General features: G+C 49.1%; 1 protein-coding gene across 2 annotated transcripts; it reads left to right on the forward strand.

The window, feature by feature from the left end:
- Nucleotides 1–13,713: 13,713 nt before the first annotated feature.
- HELT (helt bHLH transcription factor) lies at nucleotides 13,714–15,526 on the forward strand. Of its 2 annotated transcripts, none has more exons than XM_069573367.1 (4): nucleotides 13,714–13,740; nucleotides 14,184–14,288; nucleotides 14,552–14,648; nucleotides 15,027–15,526. In XM_069573367.1, exons 1-4 carry the CDS (start codon nucleotides 13,714–13,716, stop codon nucleotides 15,524–15,526), a joined length of 729 nt encoding a protein of 242 aa, XP_069429468.1. The 2 variants fall into 2 exon arrangements, with proteins under 2 accessions (XP_069429468.1, XP_069429469.1); XM_069573368.1 differs by having other exon boundaries at nucleotides 15,030–15,526.
- The last annotated feature ends 1,863 nt before the right edge of the window (nucleotides 15,527–17,389 follow it).

The raw sequence follows: 17,389 nt of genomic DNA on the forward strand, positions 1-17,389 counted from the left end.
ACCAGGACCAGCTCTCCTGGTGACCAGAGTTCTTTCCATTAACTATGCCAAAACCTTCACGTGGGTATGGGCAGGGAAGGAATAAAAGGCCCTGTGCAGGAGAACTCACCTTCTACAACCTACACCTCACAGAAACGCTGTTACACTGATCCCTGCCCCACTCTCATAAATGGAAGGAACACCCGCTTATCTTGGGAGTCAAAGAATTCAGGAGGGTTCTAAGCCTTGGGTGTCAGAATCCATGCGTTCATTCGTCCTTAGAGGGCAGCGTGAGACCTCCACAGTCTTGGTCAGGTTCCTGAGAGAAAGGCTACATTACCAAGCCCCACTTTCCAATTCCTAACCTGGACCTGCCATCTCTGAGCAAACATAGTGAAGTCTCTCAGTCATGTCTGACCCTTTGCAACCCCATGGACTATAGCCTACCAGGCTCCTCTGTCCATGGGATTTTCCAGGCAACAGTACCAGAGTGGATTGCCATTCCCTTCTCCAGGGGATCTTTCTGACCCAGGGATCAAACCCAGGTCTCCCACATTGCAGGTAGATGCTTTACTCTCTGAGCCACCATAGGCTAGTCCATGTCCTGCCTTCCTTCCTTTGCCCTCCCTCCTTCCAACAAATATTTACTGGGTACTTTCCCCATGCCAGGCACTGTGCCAAATGTTAGGGACACAGAGATGAATAAGCCAAGGTTCCAGGGTCAGAGAGCTCACAGAGATCTCTCAGAGGAGACACACCTGTGTGCCCCCTTGCCTGGACTTCACATAGGACTCGTCTCCTGGGCAGCCCTCTGGACGTGCTGATTCCTGTTCCCTGATAATTTTTGTCCAGTCTTCCAATTGGCTTATTAAAATACTGCAGCTAGAGAGGTGAGGTTCGCTGGCAAGACACAGCTGATCTTCAAACAGCAAGTGGAAGGGTGAATTTAGTTTCTTTTTAAAGAAGCCTCTCAAGTGGATCAGCCCTCGTCTTAGAAGTTGTTGAAAAGTTCCAACCACTAGAGGGCACCAACCTACCCTTGATCCGCCGCTGCTGCATGAGTGCTACAGTCGCTTCAGTGTTCCACTCTTTGAGACCCCAAGGAGGGTAGCCTGCCAGGCTCCTCTGTCCATGGGATTCTCCAGGCAAGAATACTGGAGTGGGTTGCCATGCCCTCCTCCAGGGGATCTTCCTGATGCAGGGAATGAACCTACGTCTCTTATGTCTCCAGCACTGGCAGATGGGTTCTTTACCACTAGCACCATCCACTAAACCTGCCCAAATCCTGGAGAGTTTCTGCACAGGTTACTCTGCTTCCAGATCTATAATGCTAATATCTTTCATTTTTCTCAACATGAGCCTTGAGAACCAGGCACATTTTAAAGTGAATCCACAGACTGTACTTAAGCCGATAGGATGATGAGGGAGTTAAGACATCCTAATACAGAGAAAATAGGCCACAGATTGTCTTATGAATAAATAGATCAGAACTAATGACATAAACGACTTTTTAAAACTATGCTCACTAACCTATTCATCTGCTAAAATCCAATATCCACAGATAGCCACAACATAACTTTGCATTATTGACAAGCCATTGTTCAGCAATGCATCTAATAACTGCCAGACCATGGACCAGTGAACAGTGCATCAAACTAACTGAGTTTGTTGGGGAGGTTGGTTGTTGTTTTTAAAGATACGGATCTGAGGACCACATCCACAAGGATTTTTTAAAATAAGTCTGGAATGGGACTTTATCCCATTGCACGTTGTCCAAAGACTCCTGCTGTGTAAGAGTCTGGAAGCCACTGCTTTACCATTGGAGTGTCGGAAATGTGGGGAGCAAAAGCGAGAGCTGAGTTCAGAAACCTGATGACTTATGGGGAGCGTGTACCTCTGGGGACCCTGAGAGGGGAACACCTGGAATACTGGAAACTGCTCCCCTGCTTTGTGAAGCAGCAGCTACATCTGGCCCCTGGAAGGTGGCTAGAGCTCCTTGGGCCTTATAAGTCTCTCCCATGACTTCTGATCTCAACAGGATCAAGGCTAGAGCAAGGCCAGGCATCCGGCAGGAGAGGGCCCTGGTGAAGCGGGATCTGCCTGTTTGTGTCCAGCTCTGCCACCTCGTGATGATGGGACCTTCAGTCAAGCGTCCTTGAATTCCCCAAGCCTTGATTTTCTTATATATAAAATGAACATAATACCCATCTTATTGTTGAGAGAATTCAGGGAACAAAAATCTGCAAAACACTGATAGCTGGGAGTTCAGTGCCTGAGAGGTAAGGGATGCCGCCTACATGTTGACCTGCATTGTCACTAGCCTGGGAGAACCAAGAGCAGGACAGCACTGCCACTGACCCCCACAAGGCCCCAGACCTGAGCCGTCTGCAGACCTCTGGTAAAAGATACACCTCATTTAACTCCAGCTGGTGGTGTCCTGGGAGGACTGCCTTTTCTAGTCTGCAGTCTGAACCAGTCATTGAGGTAGCATCCTGCATCTCCTATATCTCCTGCATTGGCAGGAACGTTCTTCACCGTGAGTGCCAACCGGGAAGCCCGATGACCTCCATATTCAATCCCAATGGGCCTTTCGAGTCCTACAGACATTTTCTGCATCTCTCCTACGTCAGATCCTGGTGAGCATCCTCTCTGTCTAGAATCATCCATACCTTCACTTCGAGGAATCCCAGGAGCCTCTGAGCTCTCCTTCTCTTCTGATGACCCCTTCCAAGTTCTTGTCCGTCACCCACTCCTCACCTATCAGCTTCTCCCAAGATTCTGTACTTGCCACCCTATTGGCCCTTCTCTTCTAAGCCCTTTTTGTAAAATAAATTATTTATTTTGGCTGCGCTGGGTCTTTATTGCTAAGCATGAGCTCTAGGTGCGCAGGCTCAAAAGTTGTGGCGCGCGGGCTTAGCTGCTCAGAGGCAGGTGGAATCTTCCCAGACCAGGCAATCCAACCCGTGTCTCCTGCACTGCAAGGCAGATCCTTTACCACTGGACCACCGGGAAAGTCCCTCCTTTAAGCTCTTCTGAAGTCATTTCATCCATGGCCATGGTCTATCTGTCCCTGCAGGCCAATGTACCAGTTTTATCTCTGTCCCTTTCCTATCTCAACTGTCTCTGGACATCCACTTATAGGATATCTACATGAACTTTAAAATTGATATGTCCCAAATTAAACTAATCATCTTCTCCCATATGCCCTGCCCTATACACATATCTGCACCCCCCACAAATTACCTTCTATTCCTCCTTAATGTTAACTGACCTCAATTAATGGGGTCACCACATAGTCCATTCTCAAAGCAGAAACCCAGCAATTCTCTTCTCTGTTTTTCTCCCACTGTGCTTAATCCTTTCCCAGGCCTGTGGGTTTTCTCTCTCACACAAGTCCAGCTCATCTCTAACCCCTGTGCAGGACTTCAGCATCTTTATCTGAACCACTGTGATACAAAACAATGTGTAACTCCTGGGTGTCAGATTTGTCCCCTCAACCCATGACTGCCTTGCCACTCATCCTCCACCACACTTCTCACACTTCATGATCTAGACTATGTTGTGGTTCCTCAAAACCAGATGCCATTTCATGCCCTCATGTCCTTCCTTGTCCCAATCCCTTCATTGAGGGCATCCCTCCCACCTGTCTTCACTTGGCTACCTCTCACTCATTGTGGTGGGCTGGATGATAATCTCCTGAAAGCTTATGTCCTGAAAGCTTATGTGGAACCTGTGGATGTGACCTTATGTGGGAAAAGGGTCTTTGCACATGTAATTAAGGATCTCAGGATAAGACCCTTCTGGATTACTCAGGTGGGCCCTAAGTCCAATGACAAACGTCCTCATAAAAGGGGGAGGAGGCACACAGAGACGTCCTCATGAAGGCACGTGGAGGCAGAGGTTGGAGTCTTGCTGCCACAGACCAAGACGTGCCAAGGCCACCAAAAGCTGGAGGAGACAAGGAAGGAAACCTCGCCTAGGGCCTTTAGAGGGCACATGGCTCTGCCAACACCTGTATTTTGGACTTCTAGTCTCCAAAACTGGGAGAAAGTAAATTTCCATTGTTTTAAGCTACTAGGTCTGTGGCAATTTGCTAAGGCAGCCAGAGGAAACTAATGCACTCATCTTTCAGGATGCAGTTCACACATCATCTCCTCCAGGAAGGCCTCTCTGATTTCCTCCTGCCATCACCCCACTGCTGCCTGCATATATCTGATTTCCTTCCTCTGTCTGTCTCACTTGAGAAACTCCTGAAAAGCAGCATCTGGGTTCTGTTTCCCATTGCAACATGAGGATCCAACACTGTTTGAGGAATAGACCAGGTGCTCGACCAGATCAATGCATGTGAATCTCAGTCCCTGTGTCCCTCCTACAGTCTGAACATCATGCCAGGCACTTCACAAACATTCCCTCACTGAGTCATCTCAATAGGCTTAGGAGGTAGATACCATCATCTCTGCTTTATAGACATGGAAGCTAAGGCACAGCAACTTCCCCAAGGCCATTTGTAAACAGAATTTGTATCCAGATCAATTTGATGAGCATGAGCATGGCATTTTCAAAAGACCAGTGGCAAACTAGAAGGGTATATTGGAGAACAGCAGGGAAGAGACTGGGTCTGAATTACACACTTGTGAGACAAAGCCGCCGTGTGTGTACACATGTGTGTGTAAACAGTAATGAGGGTCGGAGTTTAGTTAACTCTGGCTGATCTAGCTCATAACGCAGCATAAATGTATCACAACAGCTTCCATTCTGAGGCCTGGGAGCAAGGGGTGCTGCGGTGCATGAGGGCTAAGAAAGGACAAACAAGAAGAAGAGGAAATGGGAAGGGAAAAGAGAGGGAGGAGAAGGACAGTTCTGCCATGTCTGGAAACAGCATGCTTTTCTTCAGCTTGTTCCCCCCCCACCTCCTATGCACATGTCTCTGCCCTACAGTGGCCTCGTTCTCAGAGCGTCAGCACACAGATACTGTCTCAGATCCCACCATGGCACTTCACCAGGTATGGGAGGCTTCAGCCCCCAAAATGCACCCATGTCCTAATTCCTGGAACCTATAAGTGTATAAAGGCCAAAAAAGGGACTTTGCAGATTTGATTAAATTAAGCATTTTGAGATGGGGCGATTATCCAGATAGGCCTTAAATGCAACCATAAGCATCTTTTTTTGTTTTGAAGGTTCTGTTTTTATTGATTAGATTTAGGTATATTTGCAATCTTTCCATCATACATAAGATACAAATCAAACAAATAACATACATATAATATAAATGGGAATGAATGACCCACTATTGATCAGGCATATTCTGGTAGCTACATAGTATTGTCCTATTCTTTCTTTGGTAATTTTGAGTTTGGAAGAACATCAGTCCTCTATTTAAGCTGTTGTATATCTAACTGTCCAAATTAAATTAATCTAGTAAATGGAAAATACATATTTACACAAACTTGAAGGATCATGCTAGGTTTAGTACACGAGTGACAAGAACAGAATTCATAATTACATTTTTAAATGTTTATCTGGCTGTTTTTTTTGTGGGTTAGATGGATAAGGGGGCAATGCTTAAGTCAGGAATGCACTAAGGACATATAAGCATCCTTTTATAAGAGAGGTGCAAAAGGAGATTTGACACAGAGAAGAGGAAACATCAAAGTGACCACAGCAGTGGGGACTGTAGTCATGTGACCACAAGCCAAGGGCTGTAGGCAGCCACGAAGCTGCAAAGGTAAGAAACAGATTCTCCTCTAGCCCCTCCAGAGGGAGTGTGACCCTGCCCAGTACTACTAATTTCAGACTTCCATCCTCCAGATTGTGAGAGAATAAATCTTTGTTGGTTTAGATCCCCAAGTTTGTGGTAGCAGACATCCGCTCTTCCTAAACCACCTCCATCTCATTCAAAATTTGTTTTCTTGACAGCCTTCTTTAGTTTGGTGTTAGAGAGAAATAAAAATCCAGTTATATCAATTCACGCTAATGAGAGACCCTTAATGGTCTCAGCGGCAATGACGTTTTAAAAAGGAGGGCATTTATAACTCCTCAAATTAATGTTGAATCAGTACGATTAGCATAAAGAAACAAACAGAACTGTAACCACAAGCAGTAAGGTGGAAATTTAGAGAAGTGGACCAACAAACAGGAAAATGAAGGATGGGATCTGCCATCAGGAACTCTCCCCTTAGTCAGGGTCTTCTTTTCACTTGTGAGAACTTCTCCAAAAGTTCTGTGTTTATTCTCAGTGACTCCTGGGTTGGCCTGCACTGTGCCGAGCACACAGTAAATGCTGATTCCAGCGGTGGATGAATGAGAAGGCGGTGGGGTGGAGGCAGATTATTGCCCCCACAACAGAATCTGTTAACACTCCTTCAATTTTCTCCTCTTTCTAAATCTATCTTCACCCAAACTTCTATGTTACTTGCTGCAATCGACAATAATTTCTGATTGTCAGCAACATATACCTCTTAATTTGGTGTGCAAAGTTGCCCTATAAGCAGGTGAAATCTTTAAGCTACAGAAAGAACTCCCCTTCATACACTAAGCTGAAGCTCCCTGTGATGACTTCTGAATGTTGCTCAAGTCAACACAGAACAAAAAGCTGGAATTATCAGCCCCAAGAGAAAAGCCAGTTGCCTGGAAAAATTAAAGCCCACAATTGACACCATTCACAGTATCTTTATTTTTATTTATCTTTTTAAAATTTTTATCTTTTATTTAACAGAGAGCTATCATAGCTCAGTCAGTAAAGAATCTGCCTGCAATGCAGGAGACCTGGGTTTAACCCCTGGGTTGGGAAGATGCCCTGGAGAAGGAGATGGCAACTCACTCCAGTATTCTTGCCTAGGAAATCCCATGGACAGAAGAGCCTAGCAGGCTGTGGTCCAAGGGGTCACAAGAGTCGGATACAACTTGGTGACTAAACCACCACAATATCTTTAATAAACTTTCTAAGCGATGTTAATGTCAAAATATGGAAAGCAATTCCTTCATATAGCAATCTCCCTAACAGTGTTCTCACTCAACAGTTGTATTACACTTCCCCTAGCTGGTTCTTGTAAAAGTCCAAAAATAAATGGTAAACTATGAGGTTATGGGGCCCTGTGACAAACTGCCAAAATATTCCCCAAAGCTCCTCTCCCAGTTTTCCTTCCTTCATCCAAACTACATTGAGCATCTACAACTGGCAAATTCTAGAGAGACATGCAGGAAATAAATCATTACACATAGCAGACTAAGAAAAATATTGTAAACACCCATAGAATACTTTGAACAAGCAGTGCTGCAAAGGTTCCTGGTTCATAAGAAGCCTTTCCATCTGTGCAGTTAGGATAGCCTAAAAGTCCCCTCTCCCTCAGCTGTTTTCATTCCAGGGGATCTGTTCCTACCTGGGATTTGCTGGTAGCCTTCAGCTGTTAAATACCAAATGTGTGTGGTATTAGTGGCTCAGTTGTGTCTGACTCCTCATGACCCCATGGACTTTAGCCCTCCAAGCTCTTCTGTTTATGGAATTCTCCAGGCAAGAATACTGGAGTGGGTTGCCAGTTCCTTCTCCAGGGGATCTTCCCAACCCAGGGATTGAACCTGGGGTCTCCTGAATTGCAGGCAGATTCTTTATCATCTGAGCCACCAGGGGAGCCAAATGGTAGCCTCCAACTTCAGCTGAGTGGTGCTTCTGAAGTCCACAGAAACCAACTGGGGATCTTGTTCAAATGCAGATTTGGATTCTGCTGGTCAGGGGAGGGGCCTGAGGTTCTGCATTTCTGATGGACTTGCAGGTGACTACTACTACGCTGGTCTGAGGGCCGCATTTGAGCACCAAGTGATTAGAGAACTTCCTTTTTACTTAAAACACAGTAAAACCAACTTCTGAAGGCATCTAGAGGCATGTGTGTAATGCTTCAAGACCTCCCTTAAGGATAGAGAAGTTGAAAGCATTTGAGCCACTGGATAGACTAGGGGGCTGATGTCTCACTGTGCTTTCAGAGCTTCTACCTTATTCAGCAAAAACTGCCAGGTACTATATCTAAAAATAGAGCTAGAAAGCAAAGAACTAAATTGTATCAAGGTGAAAAACAAAGGAGTAAAGACCGAAGTCCAGGCAATGACTCTATTAGGAACAACAGCTTTCCCATGTCTCTGGTCTCCTTTAAACTGGGGTTCAGATAAAAGCCAACAGTTCAATGCATATCCTCATGGTTGAAGAGACCACTTGTTTTTCCCATTCCCATCACCCCCACCGCCTCCAACTGGTCACCTGGCTGCTCTAACAAGCCCCTGCCACATACTTCCTGTTGGCGTCTTTTTGAGATAAGATTACTACTCATGATTGCAGAGAAGAGAAGAATTAGGAATGCTGAGTAAGGAAAAGTCCAGAGAAGTCACCCACCCAACAGGATGTGTGCTGCTGGGCACGGAGAGTGACTGTTGTGTTGAGGCTATTGTACCGGGTCTTACACAAGCACAGGCCTTTCCTTCTTTACTAGAGAACACACCCCCGAACCATGTCCTTCTCTGTGTGGTGCTCGCAGCTTCTGACTCTCATCGGGGCCCACAACATGCTGTTATCACTGGACCTGGGAGAAACAGGAGCACGTGGACAGAGGCCCAAGGACAGAGCTGATGCCTCTGACAGTGGTCACACCAGCTGGAGGCAGCAGGTGCCTGACAAGGGGTCTGCCAGTCCTGAATCACAGCATCCCTGCCGGGACTCTCCTCACGGGAACAGAGGAGAAAACTGAGGCCATGGACCCTGGAGTCACACAGCAAATCTACACAAGCTTGGACATCAGCTTGCTGTGTGCGATGGTCGTTTCCAGGGCCCCTTGTGGCATCTCAGGTTCTTCGGTAGGAAAATAGGTGTGGGACTTGATGCTCTTCTGGGTTTCTTTTGGAGAACAGCCTGTGGTCCCACATTCTGAGAGCCTACTCACTTCAGAAATAGAGCCCAAGGTGGGTTTGTCCTTCAGCCCTTGTACTCCTGAGACTTTGGAAGTACAGGAGACACTATGGAGAACAGTATGGAGATTGCTTTAAAAACTAGGAATAAAACCACCATAGGACCCAGCAATCCCACTACTGGACATATACCCCCAAGGAAACCAGAATTGAAAAAGACACATGTACCCCAATGTTCAATGCAGCACTATTTACAAGAGCTAGGACATGGAAGCAACCTCGATGTCCACTGGCAGATGAATGGATAAGGAAGTTGTGGTACATATACACAGTGGAATATTACTCAGCTATAAAAAGGAATGTATTTGAGTCAGTTCTAAAGAGGCAGATGAACCTAGAGCCTATCACACAGAGTGAAGTAAGTCAGAAAGAGAAAAACAAATACCATATATTAATGCATACATACAGAATAGAGAAAGATGGTACTGACGATCCTACAAGGGTAGCCAAGGCAACACAGACATAAAGAACAGACTTTGGATTCAGTGGGGGAAGGAGAGGGTGGGATGCTTTGAGAGAATAGCATTGAAACATACATATTACCATATGTAAAATAGATAACCAGCGTGAGCTTGATGTATGAGGCAGGGCACCCAAAGCTGGTGCTCTGATAGCTTGGGGAGGGAGGTGGGAGGGAGATTCAGGATGGCGGGTACACATGTATCCCTATGGCTGATTCATACTGGTGTATGGCGAAAATCAACACAATATTGTAATTATCCTCCAATTAAAATAAATAAATAACATTTAAAAAAAGAAGTACAGGAGAGTCAGCTGCCATTGTGTTTTCTTCACTCTCTGACAACTCTTCATCTTTCCCCACTTGATAAAATCCCCAGTCCCACTAATGAATCTACAAATCTATGGATTAAGACAGGAGGGAGAGATTTGAAATCCCCCAGAACAGTCTTAGAGCAATTCAGCTGACATTTCCAAACACCCACTAGATTTTTTTTTCTTTCCATTCAGTAGCCCTTCCCCTTCCCAAGCTTGCAAATCTGCAGTTTCTAGAGCTGGAAAGAAACAAAAAAGGATCCATTTTTCAGTGTTTGGAAGCCGTATGTCAAATCTATATAGCTAATAATATTAATAATAATAAACATTTTCTATTTATGATTTCTCTATTCTCCAACAAAGGTCTTCGGGCCAGGAGTCTAAGCACAGACTAATATAGAATTAGCATCGTCTAATTTCTAGTCTTACTTCCTAGCTTTGCTTTGATTTTGGTGCTAATGTTTAACTCACTTGAAATGACCATGCTGTTGAGTTGAGGGGCTTCTGCGCTGGGAGCCTCTTTCAGCCTCACATTCCTGGGACACAAAGCTGGCCACCAAGCACTAGCAGATGTTACCTGAGAAGGGGGGCATCTAAAGCCCCCCACCATTTGCCTAATTTTGGTCGACTTAACAAATCTCAGGTAAAATTACTGGGGCTTTTACAGGGAAAGTGAAGCTTTCTTAGTGATGAGATACACTATGAAATGAATGAGAATATCACACAACAGCACAAATCCCACAAAACACCACCACGTGAGAACCACTGCAGAAATGATTCCAGGCAAAGTAAAAGCATGAATCAAGTAAGGAAGCCTTCTTTTAGGTGTCTTGCCTATATTTACATCCTTCATCCCAGTGACCACTTGTGACCTAGTAGATACAGTAATTATCTCCAATTCACCGAAGAGGAAACTGAGGCATGGCAAGATTCAGTGACCAGCCCAAAGTCTCACCCAGGTGGTAGGCGGTGGAGCTGGAATCTGAGTAACTCTTTGGCTCCAGGGACCATAGCCCTCATTATTCCACTTTCATTTTGAGGGGAAACTATGTCATCATCAGGGGACACTTACTCTATCACCATCCTGGGGAGGAGGGGTAAAGGGAAGGTGACTATGAGGGTCCCAGCACCCTGTTTCTGGCAGGGTGAGTAAAGCCAAAAAATAAAACATATCCTTTCCCTCACGTGAATGAAAGGAGGGCTTCCCAGTCTCCTAGAAAGGACTGTAGCCACGAGGACCTGCTAAGGAGGGCTCCCCTTCCACCCCACTTCCACTCACCTACCCACCTTCGCTTGGGCCCCGAACCCAGACAAGGGGACCTGCAGCCCTCAGCAAGCTCTGGACCTTGGCTTCCAAGCAAAGACGAGAAATTAAACAGTTTGCACAGAATGAAATTTGGCCCGTGGAAGGTGCCTGCAGCTGGCGGTTAACACCAGCAGTAAGAGGATCAACTCCTAGTCCGTTGGCTTAAAAAGGGAGTGGGGGTGAGAAGTGTGCGCGCTCCCTTTTACCCATTCACGTTAGTTAATTTGGATGATAAGGGTTCGTGTTTAATCCCTTTGTGTGCCACTGAATATAGTGAAATCGACAACCCCTGCGAGGACACTGGTGCCGGCTGAGCAACCTGCGGGAGGGTACGGGTCGTGTCCAATCTGTCCTGAAGTAGAAAAGAAACGTCATGAGGAGACTAAAAGCAAGACGGAGAGGGACACCCTTGGGGTGCTCCGTGCAAACCCAGCTCCACACCTTCCAGGCTGCAGCAGGTGGGCTGCTGGCTTCCTGGAGGCACAGCTCCCCAGACCAGCCTCTGCGCCCTAGGGGCTCCCCAGGTGCCACTGGAGAGCAGGTCTTCCCCCCCAGCCACCTCTGCTGAGGACTAACGACACCCAAAGGGAGAGCCCAGCCCTGCCACAGTCTAGAGAGAACTTAGGCAGAAAGGTGGGGAGCAGAAAGGGAGGGAAAGATGTGTAAGGAGAGGTCTCAGTTGTTCTCAACTGGAACAGATTAGGGAAAAAAAGGGAGAGCTCTCTGGCTCTAGAGCAGGTCATAAAACAAAAACCATTTTTATAGTTTCCATCTGCAAGAAAGCTCACCCCCCACCCCACCCACGGCTCTCAAGCCGGGAGCCCCCAGAGTGCGGGTGGGTTCCTAGGCAGCTCGTGTGAGCCGGGGCCTGGCGGCGGGGGAGGAGGCCCCCGGCTGCTGGGCCCGGCTGCCCGCAGAGGCGCAGGCAGGGCGAGTTCCCAGCCACAGCCACCCCCCTCCTTCCCCACGGGCCCATCCAGCAAATTTCCTCCCTCGTTTCGGTCTGTGCCTTCCCTCCCTCCTCCTCCCCCGATATATTCGCTCTCTAAAACCATAAAAAAGAGATCAACTTCCCTAACTTCACGGAGCCCTTTTCAGTGACAAATATTGATGCCCAAAGTGTCTGCGCTCTCCCGCCCCCAAACGTTAAGAAAAGGCGCCCGCGAAAGGGGGACATAAAAAGTTAACAATGCTGTGAAAATATGTTTGCAGAAAATAGACAATCGTTGGATTAAACGTATTCAAGTATGAAATAATGCCTTTTTGTGTCAAAACTTGGGCTATGGGCGGGTACAAAAGTTCCCTGTGGCAGCGACTTGCTCCCTTTGTGAGCCGTGCGCTTTGGCGTCTCCACTTGGGCGCATTACTTAGAGCCCTCTAAGCGCGATTGTTTCTCCCTTTCTAATGACATTTACCGGATCAAAACATGCTGTTAATTCGATCAGAAGGCTTCACCCTCCCTGACAAAGCCACAATAATTTCTCCTGAAGTTTGTTAAATTGACCAAAATTAGGCAAATGAATAGGGGTCTGTAGGCGCCCCCTCTCGCAGGTGACGTCGCATAATGCTCGCCGGGGCCAGCTGCATTCCCCCTTTTCTTCTCAGCCCACTCTTCCCCGTGTTGCCCCCAATCCTCCCACCACCCCCCTCACACACACACACACACACACACACACACATGCACATACACACGCACACACACACACACACACACGCCTGCCTGTCTTTCCTCCCCCACCCTCTGGCATTATTAAAATTTAGCCCAATGAAACTATTCATACTTTTCAATGGACACTTTCCGTATAGGATAATAGGCTACAAATTGAGCCTCTTCCCCCCGCGAGGAGAGAGCCAGAGGGAGGAGAAAAGAAAGGCAGCGATGTGGTCAGGCAGTGGGGGGAGCGTCGCGTGCCAAAGACCGGCGGGAGGGGTGAGGCGAGGCGAGGGCCTCGTGTGCCAGCGGCAGCTCCACACCTGCCGGGATGTCCGGACAAATAAAGCGGGGTAAACAAAAAGGGGGGAGATGGACGTGTCACCAAGTCGTGTGAGAAAAGCCTGGGAACAAACAGGGCGCCTCCGTCTCCAAGAGCTCTCCCTTGAACCCGGCGGAACAGCCTATTAAAGGCTTACTTAATTACTTTAATGACTCTGGACAGGCTTTAAAACGCACTCGGCGCTGGGACTGTGGGCTTGCTGGGATTTGTAAACAGGCAATCGTGTGAGACTCAGCGGTGGGACTAAAGGAGGCGACACTGTTTTGTGAGGGTCCTCGCCCCCCGGTGCCCACAGCCGCTGCGCCTCTGCGCTCGCTCACCCGCCGGCGCCAGTTTACCGCCTCTTTCCCACCCGGGCTGTTGCCATGCAAATATTATTCCCCCCGCTGGTCACGTGTCCTTTGAAGGGCCACGTGGATTAACAAAGCTGATCTGCCCCCAACTCGCCCCCCTTGGCTGCTAATTTTTTTTTTCTTAACTTAAAAAAAAAAACTGATCTTGAATGCATGCATCCCCCAAACGCAGCTCCCCTAATCCTATGGAATAATTCAAGTCGTGAATGCACTTGGAGCCCTAGATGACCGCTTTATAAGGCAGACCCTCGTAGTCGGGAGGCTACAGTCTACCTGGGACACTCGAGGAGGCACACGAGGGGAAAAGCGGACGGGTGCCTTGCGCCACCGCCTCTCCCGAGAGCGCGTATTGATCAGAATGTCAGACAAGCTCAAGGAACGCAAAGTGAGTCGGCTGAGTCCAGATGGCTCTTGCGCCTTCTGGGTGGGGGTGTCTAACTCCCAGAGCCACCACCTGGCTGGACCGAGGAGCCGGGACATGGTCACACAGGACTTCTCCTGGAGAGGAATCCTGAGTGGTTTGGGAAGGGAATGAGGATAGCTAGAGGGGACTCCGCGGTCGGGGTGGAGGCCACATGTGGAAGCTGGTGGCCACCTCCCCATGGCCCTGGTGCTCAGCAAGGTGGTGTGACCCCGCAGAGGTTAGAAGCGGAGTGCATCAGCACAGGTGCGAGAGGACAGAGCTCACGTGACCCAGTGTGGGGGGACAGGGGCCTGGGGCGACTCCCTGGGCAGCACTGAGGGGTGGCAGACGGCTGTGCCAGCCGTGCCTTTGATGATTCTCTGGGCAAAGACATCCTAAACGGACAAACAAACCTCTGTTCTCAGAGAACCCCCGTTTCCCACAAAGTGATAGAAAAGAGGAGAAGAGACCGGATTAACCGCTGTTTGAACGAGCTGGGCAAGACGGTGCCCATGGCCCTGGCGAAGCAGGTAATGTTGTCAGCTGAGAAAACAGGTGCTGGCGCTGGGTATGCTCTGATGCCGAGAGTCTGGAGCTGGAGAGGGCCGTAGGTGCGGGCTTCCTGCCCGGGGCCCTGAGCGCGGAGTTGAGCCCCAGGCGGCCCTGGCGCAGATCCACAGCGGCGCCCCCCGTTCGGCTGGATGGTCCCCTCGGGTTAAAACGGTGCACCCAGCCTACCCGGTTAGCCCGCACCGTCTGGGCCGCTTCCAGGAGACTTTTCCTCCTTTTCCAGAGTTCCGGGAAGCTGGAGAAGGCGGAGATCCTCGAGATGACCGTGCAGTACCTGAGAGCCCTGCACTCCGCCGATTTTCCCCGGGGAAGGGAAAAAGGTGGGCAGGGAGTGTGCGCCACACAGAGCCCTGCGGGTGGCCGCGGGAGTAAAGCGGTCTCTCAAGGTCTCCTCTCTGGATGCTGCAGGGGCGGGGCCCCGAGTCCCGAGAAAGCTAAGGGGGACTGGAGAACAGGCGTCTGGGGATACAGGTTCTGAGGCCTCTTCTCAGGTGGGGAGGGGTGAGGTCAGACTCCTAAGGAAATGGAGGTCGTTGGCTTGCGTTTTTTCCAGTCTCCAGGCTGGAAAGAGAGGGGCGGGCCTTGAATGGAAACCGGCCAGAAAACGTGATGGGAGGGGCTTGGCATCTGCCGTAGGCTCCCGGTCAGGAAGGGGCCACTCACAGTTTTCCCTTTCTGCGTTTTCCTTGCCCCTCCAGCAGAGTTGCTAGCAGAGTTTGCCAACTACTTCCACTACGGCTACCACGAGTGCATGAAGAACCTAGTGCATTACCTCACCACCGTGGAGCGGATGGAGACCAAGGACACCAAGTACGCGCGCATCCTCGCCTTCTTGCAGTCCAAGGCCCGCTTGGGCACCGAGCCCGCCTTCCAGCCACTGGGTTCGCTCCCAGAGCCGGATTTCTCTTACCAGCTGCACCCAGCCGGGCCCGAGTTCGCGGGCCACAGCCCGGGTGAGGCGTCCGTGTTCCCGCAGGGCGCGGCGCCGGGGCCCTTCGCCTGGCCTCACGGCGCGTCCCGCAGCCCCGCGCTGCCCTACCTGTCTAGCGCGCCCGTGCCTCTCCCGAGCCCCGCGCAGCAGCACAGCGCCTTCCTGGCGCCCGGGCAGGGCCTGGACCGCCACTACCTGAACCTCATCGGCCACGCGCACCCCAGCGCCCTAAACCTGCACGCGCCCCAGCACCCTCCGGTGCTCTGACGCCGACAAATCCCGCAGACTGCTCTGCGCTCTGGGCACTGCTTGGGAGAAATACTGTATATTGTACAAGTGTAAATATTGTGCTGGAAAAAAAATAAAATAAAAGGCTGAGTTGGGTAAGGTCAAAAGCGAATTCGTCTTCTGAAGGACCTTCCCCCTGGCAATAAACGCTTTCTGAAAGTTCCAGAGAGACGGATTCCTTGTTACCTTTGCTCTTCTAAAACCCATCCCCTCCGAGGGGTCTCAGGCACAAGGCCGATGCTGGCTGAGGTGACGACCCTCAGTTATTTGGGTGGGGAAAGGGATGGGTCGCCGCGCAGGGCCGGAGGAGGCGGGCGGGCCAAGTGGAGGAGTCGCTTCCAGGCTGGCTTCGCAGTTCCACCCGGGCTCCAGACCCGCCTCCTCCTCACGCGCACCTTGGGTATTTGCCTGGGAGAAGGGCGGACGGGAGGCCCAGGGCCTGCGGCTCTCAACAAATACAAATTGAAGGACCCTCTCCAAGCCGGCTGTGGCAAACTTTCGCCAGCTCCCACCTGGGAGCCCTTCCCTAATCCGGAGAAGGCCCCGGACGCGCGCGCACGGGTGCGCGCACCAGCTGTCTGAGGACCCAGAGCGCGGGGAAACCCGGGCCCCTGGGATGCAACGATTGGTTTACAGCCTCCACCTGTCTGGTTAAAAATATACAGAGGAGGAGGCTTCCAAGTGCGGCTTAAAAACAACATCCGATGAACATCTTCGGACGGACAACTGTCTTTCTGAGCGCCCGAGGGCTCAGAAAGCTGAAGTTGCCTTTAGCGCACAGATCAGCTCAGCTTCGGGGCGCTAGGCGACCTGGAGAGAGGCTGGCAGCAGCGACTGGGTGGGGAGACGCACTCCCCTAAAGGATTGTTCTCTCTGCCCATACTTACATCCAGCCACTGGGGCGGGACTGAGACGCTGGGTTCCTGGTGAGAAAGGCTTCTCCGCCTTTTCCCGGGGGAGGGGGATTTAAATTTTCTTGCTTCACCCAGAAGATAGGAACGTTTGGGGTTTAGAGAAGAGTTGGCTAGCGATCTTTAAGGGGCTTGTAGTTTTCACTGACAGTTGGATCTGCCTTCCCCACAAAACAGCGGTACATTTACAATAGAGCAAACTGAAATTAGGTTTTTCTAGGACCCAAAGAACAAAATGAGCCTCATTGTTGTTTTAGGTTAACAGGTAAGATGTACAAGGTATTTAACCCATTAAAGTTGTGTTTGTGAGAATTTAAAAATTTTCCTCCATTGATTTTTTTTTTGTTCCCATTCCTTGTGATGCCCTGTAGATAAATAACTCGAAATTATGTAGCAGATGTTCCTGTTTCCTGAGGCCATTCAGCTGAACTAGAATGATTTGTCATAGCTCAGATTAGCTGGACTACAATAATTAACTTATTCCATTTCTGTGGAGAGGGTTTAAGGCAGCTCTGACCTAGACTGTTTACTAAGGTCATGGAATAGGATGACCACAATTTATAAACCATCAAACTTGATTACACAGAGACAGGAGGACTAGCACACACACGCACACACATACACACTTCATTATGTTGTCTATAAAGTGAAACTTAAATACCTACGTTTTGGGGGCAGGAAGAATCTATGAACATTAGAATAGGTCCTTCAAGTCAGGCATTCTTAGACTACATGTCAGTATAATGCTTATCTAGAAAATGTAAGATGCAAACTAGTATCTCTTCCCTTACGAAACAAAAGTCAGTGTAAGACAAGGAGGCCATTTGGGTAACAAATATACATTGAGCAATATGGGGTGAAAACGAATTATGCAGCAATGGGAGAATGCATGGTGCCTATTATTGGAACACATGTCTTACACCCGTTTTTA

This window comes from Ovis canadensis, chromosome 26 (genome assembly GCF_042477335.2).
Source record: "Ovis canadensis isolate MfBH-ARS-UI-01 breed Bighorn chromosome 26, ARS-UI_OviCan_v2, whole genome shotgun sequence".
NCBI lineage: Eukaryota > Metazoa > Chordata > Mammalia > Artiodactyla > Bovidae > Ovis > Ovis canadensis.

Coding starts and splice junctions, on each gene's coding strand:
- HELT (XM_069573367.1), top strand. CDS start 13,714: ATGTCAGACAAGCTCAAGGAACGCAAA. Junction 13,741..14,183: donor ACAAGCTCAAGGAACGCAAA/GTGAGTCGGCTG, acceptor CTCTGTTCTCAG/AGAACCCCCGTTTCCCACAA. Junction 14,649..15,026: donor TCCCCGGGGAAGGGAAAAAG/GTGGGCAGGGAG, acceptor TTGCCCCTCCAG/CAGAGTTGCTAGCAGAGTTT.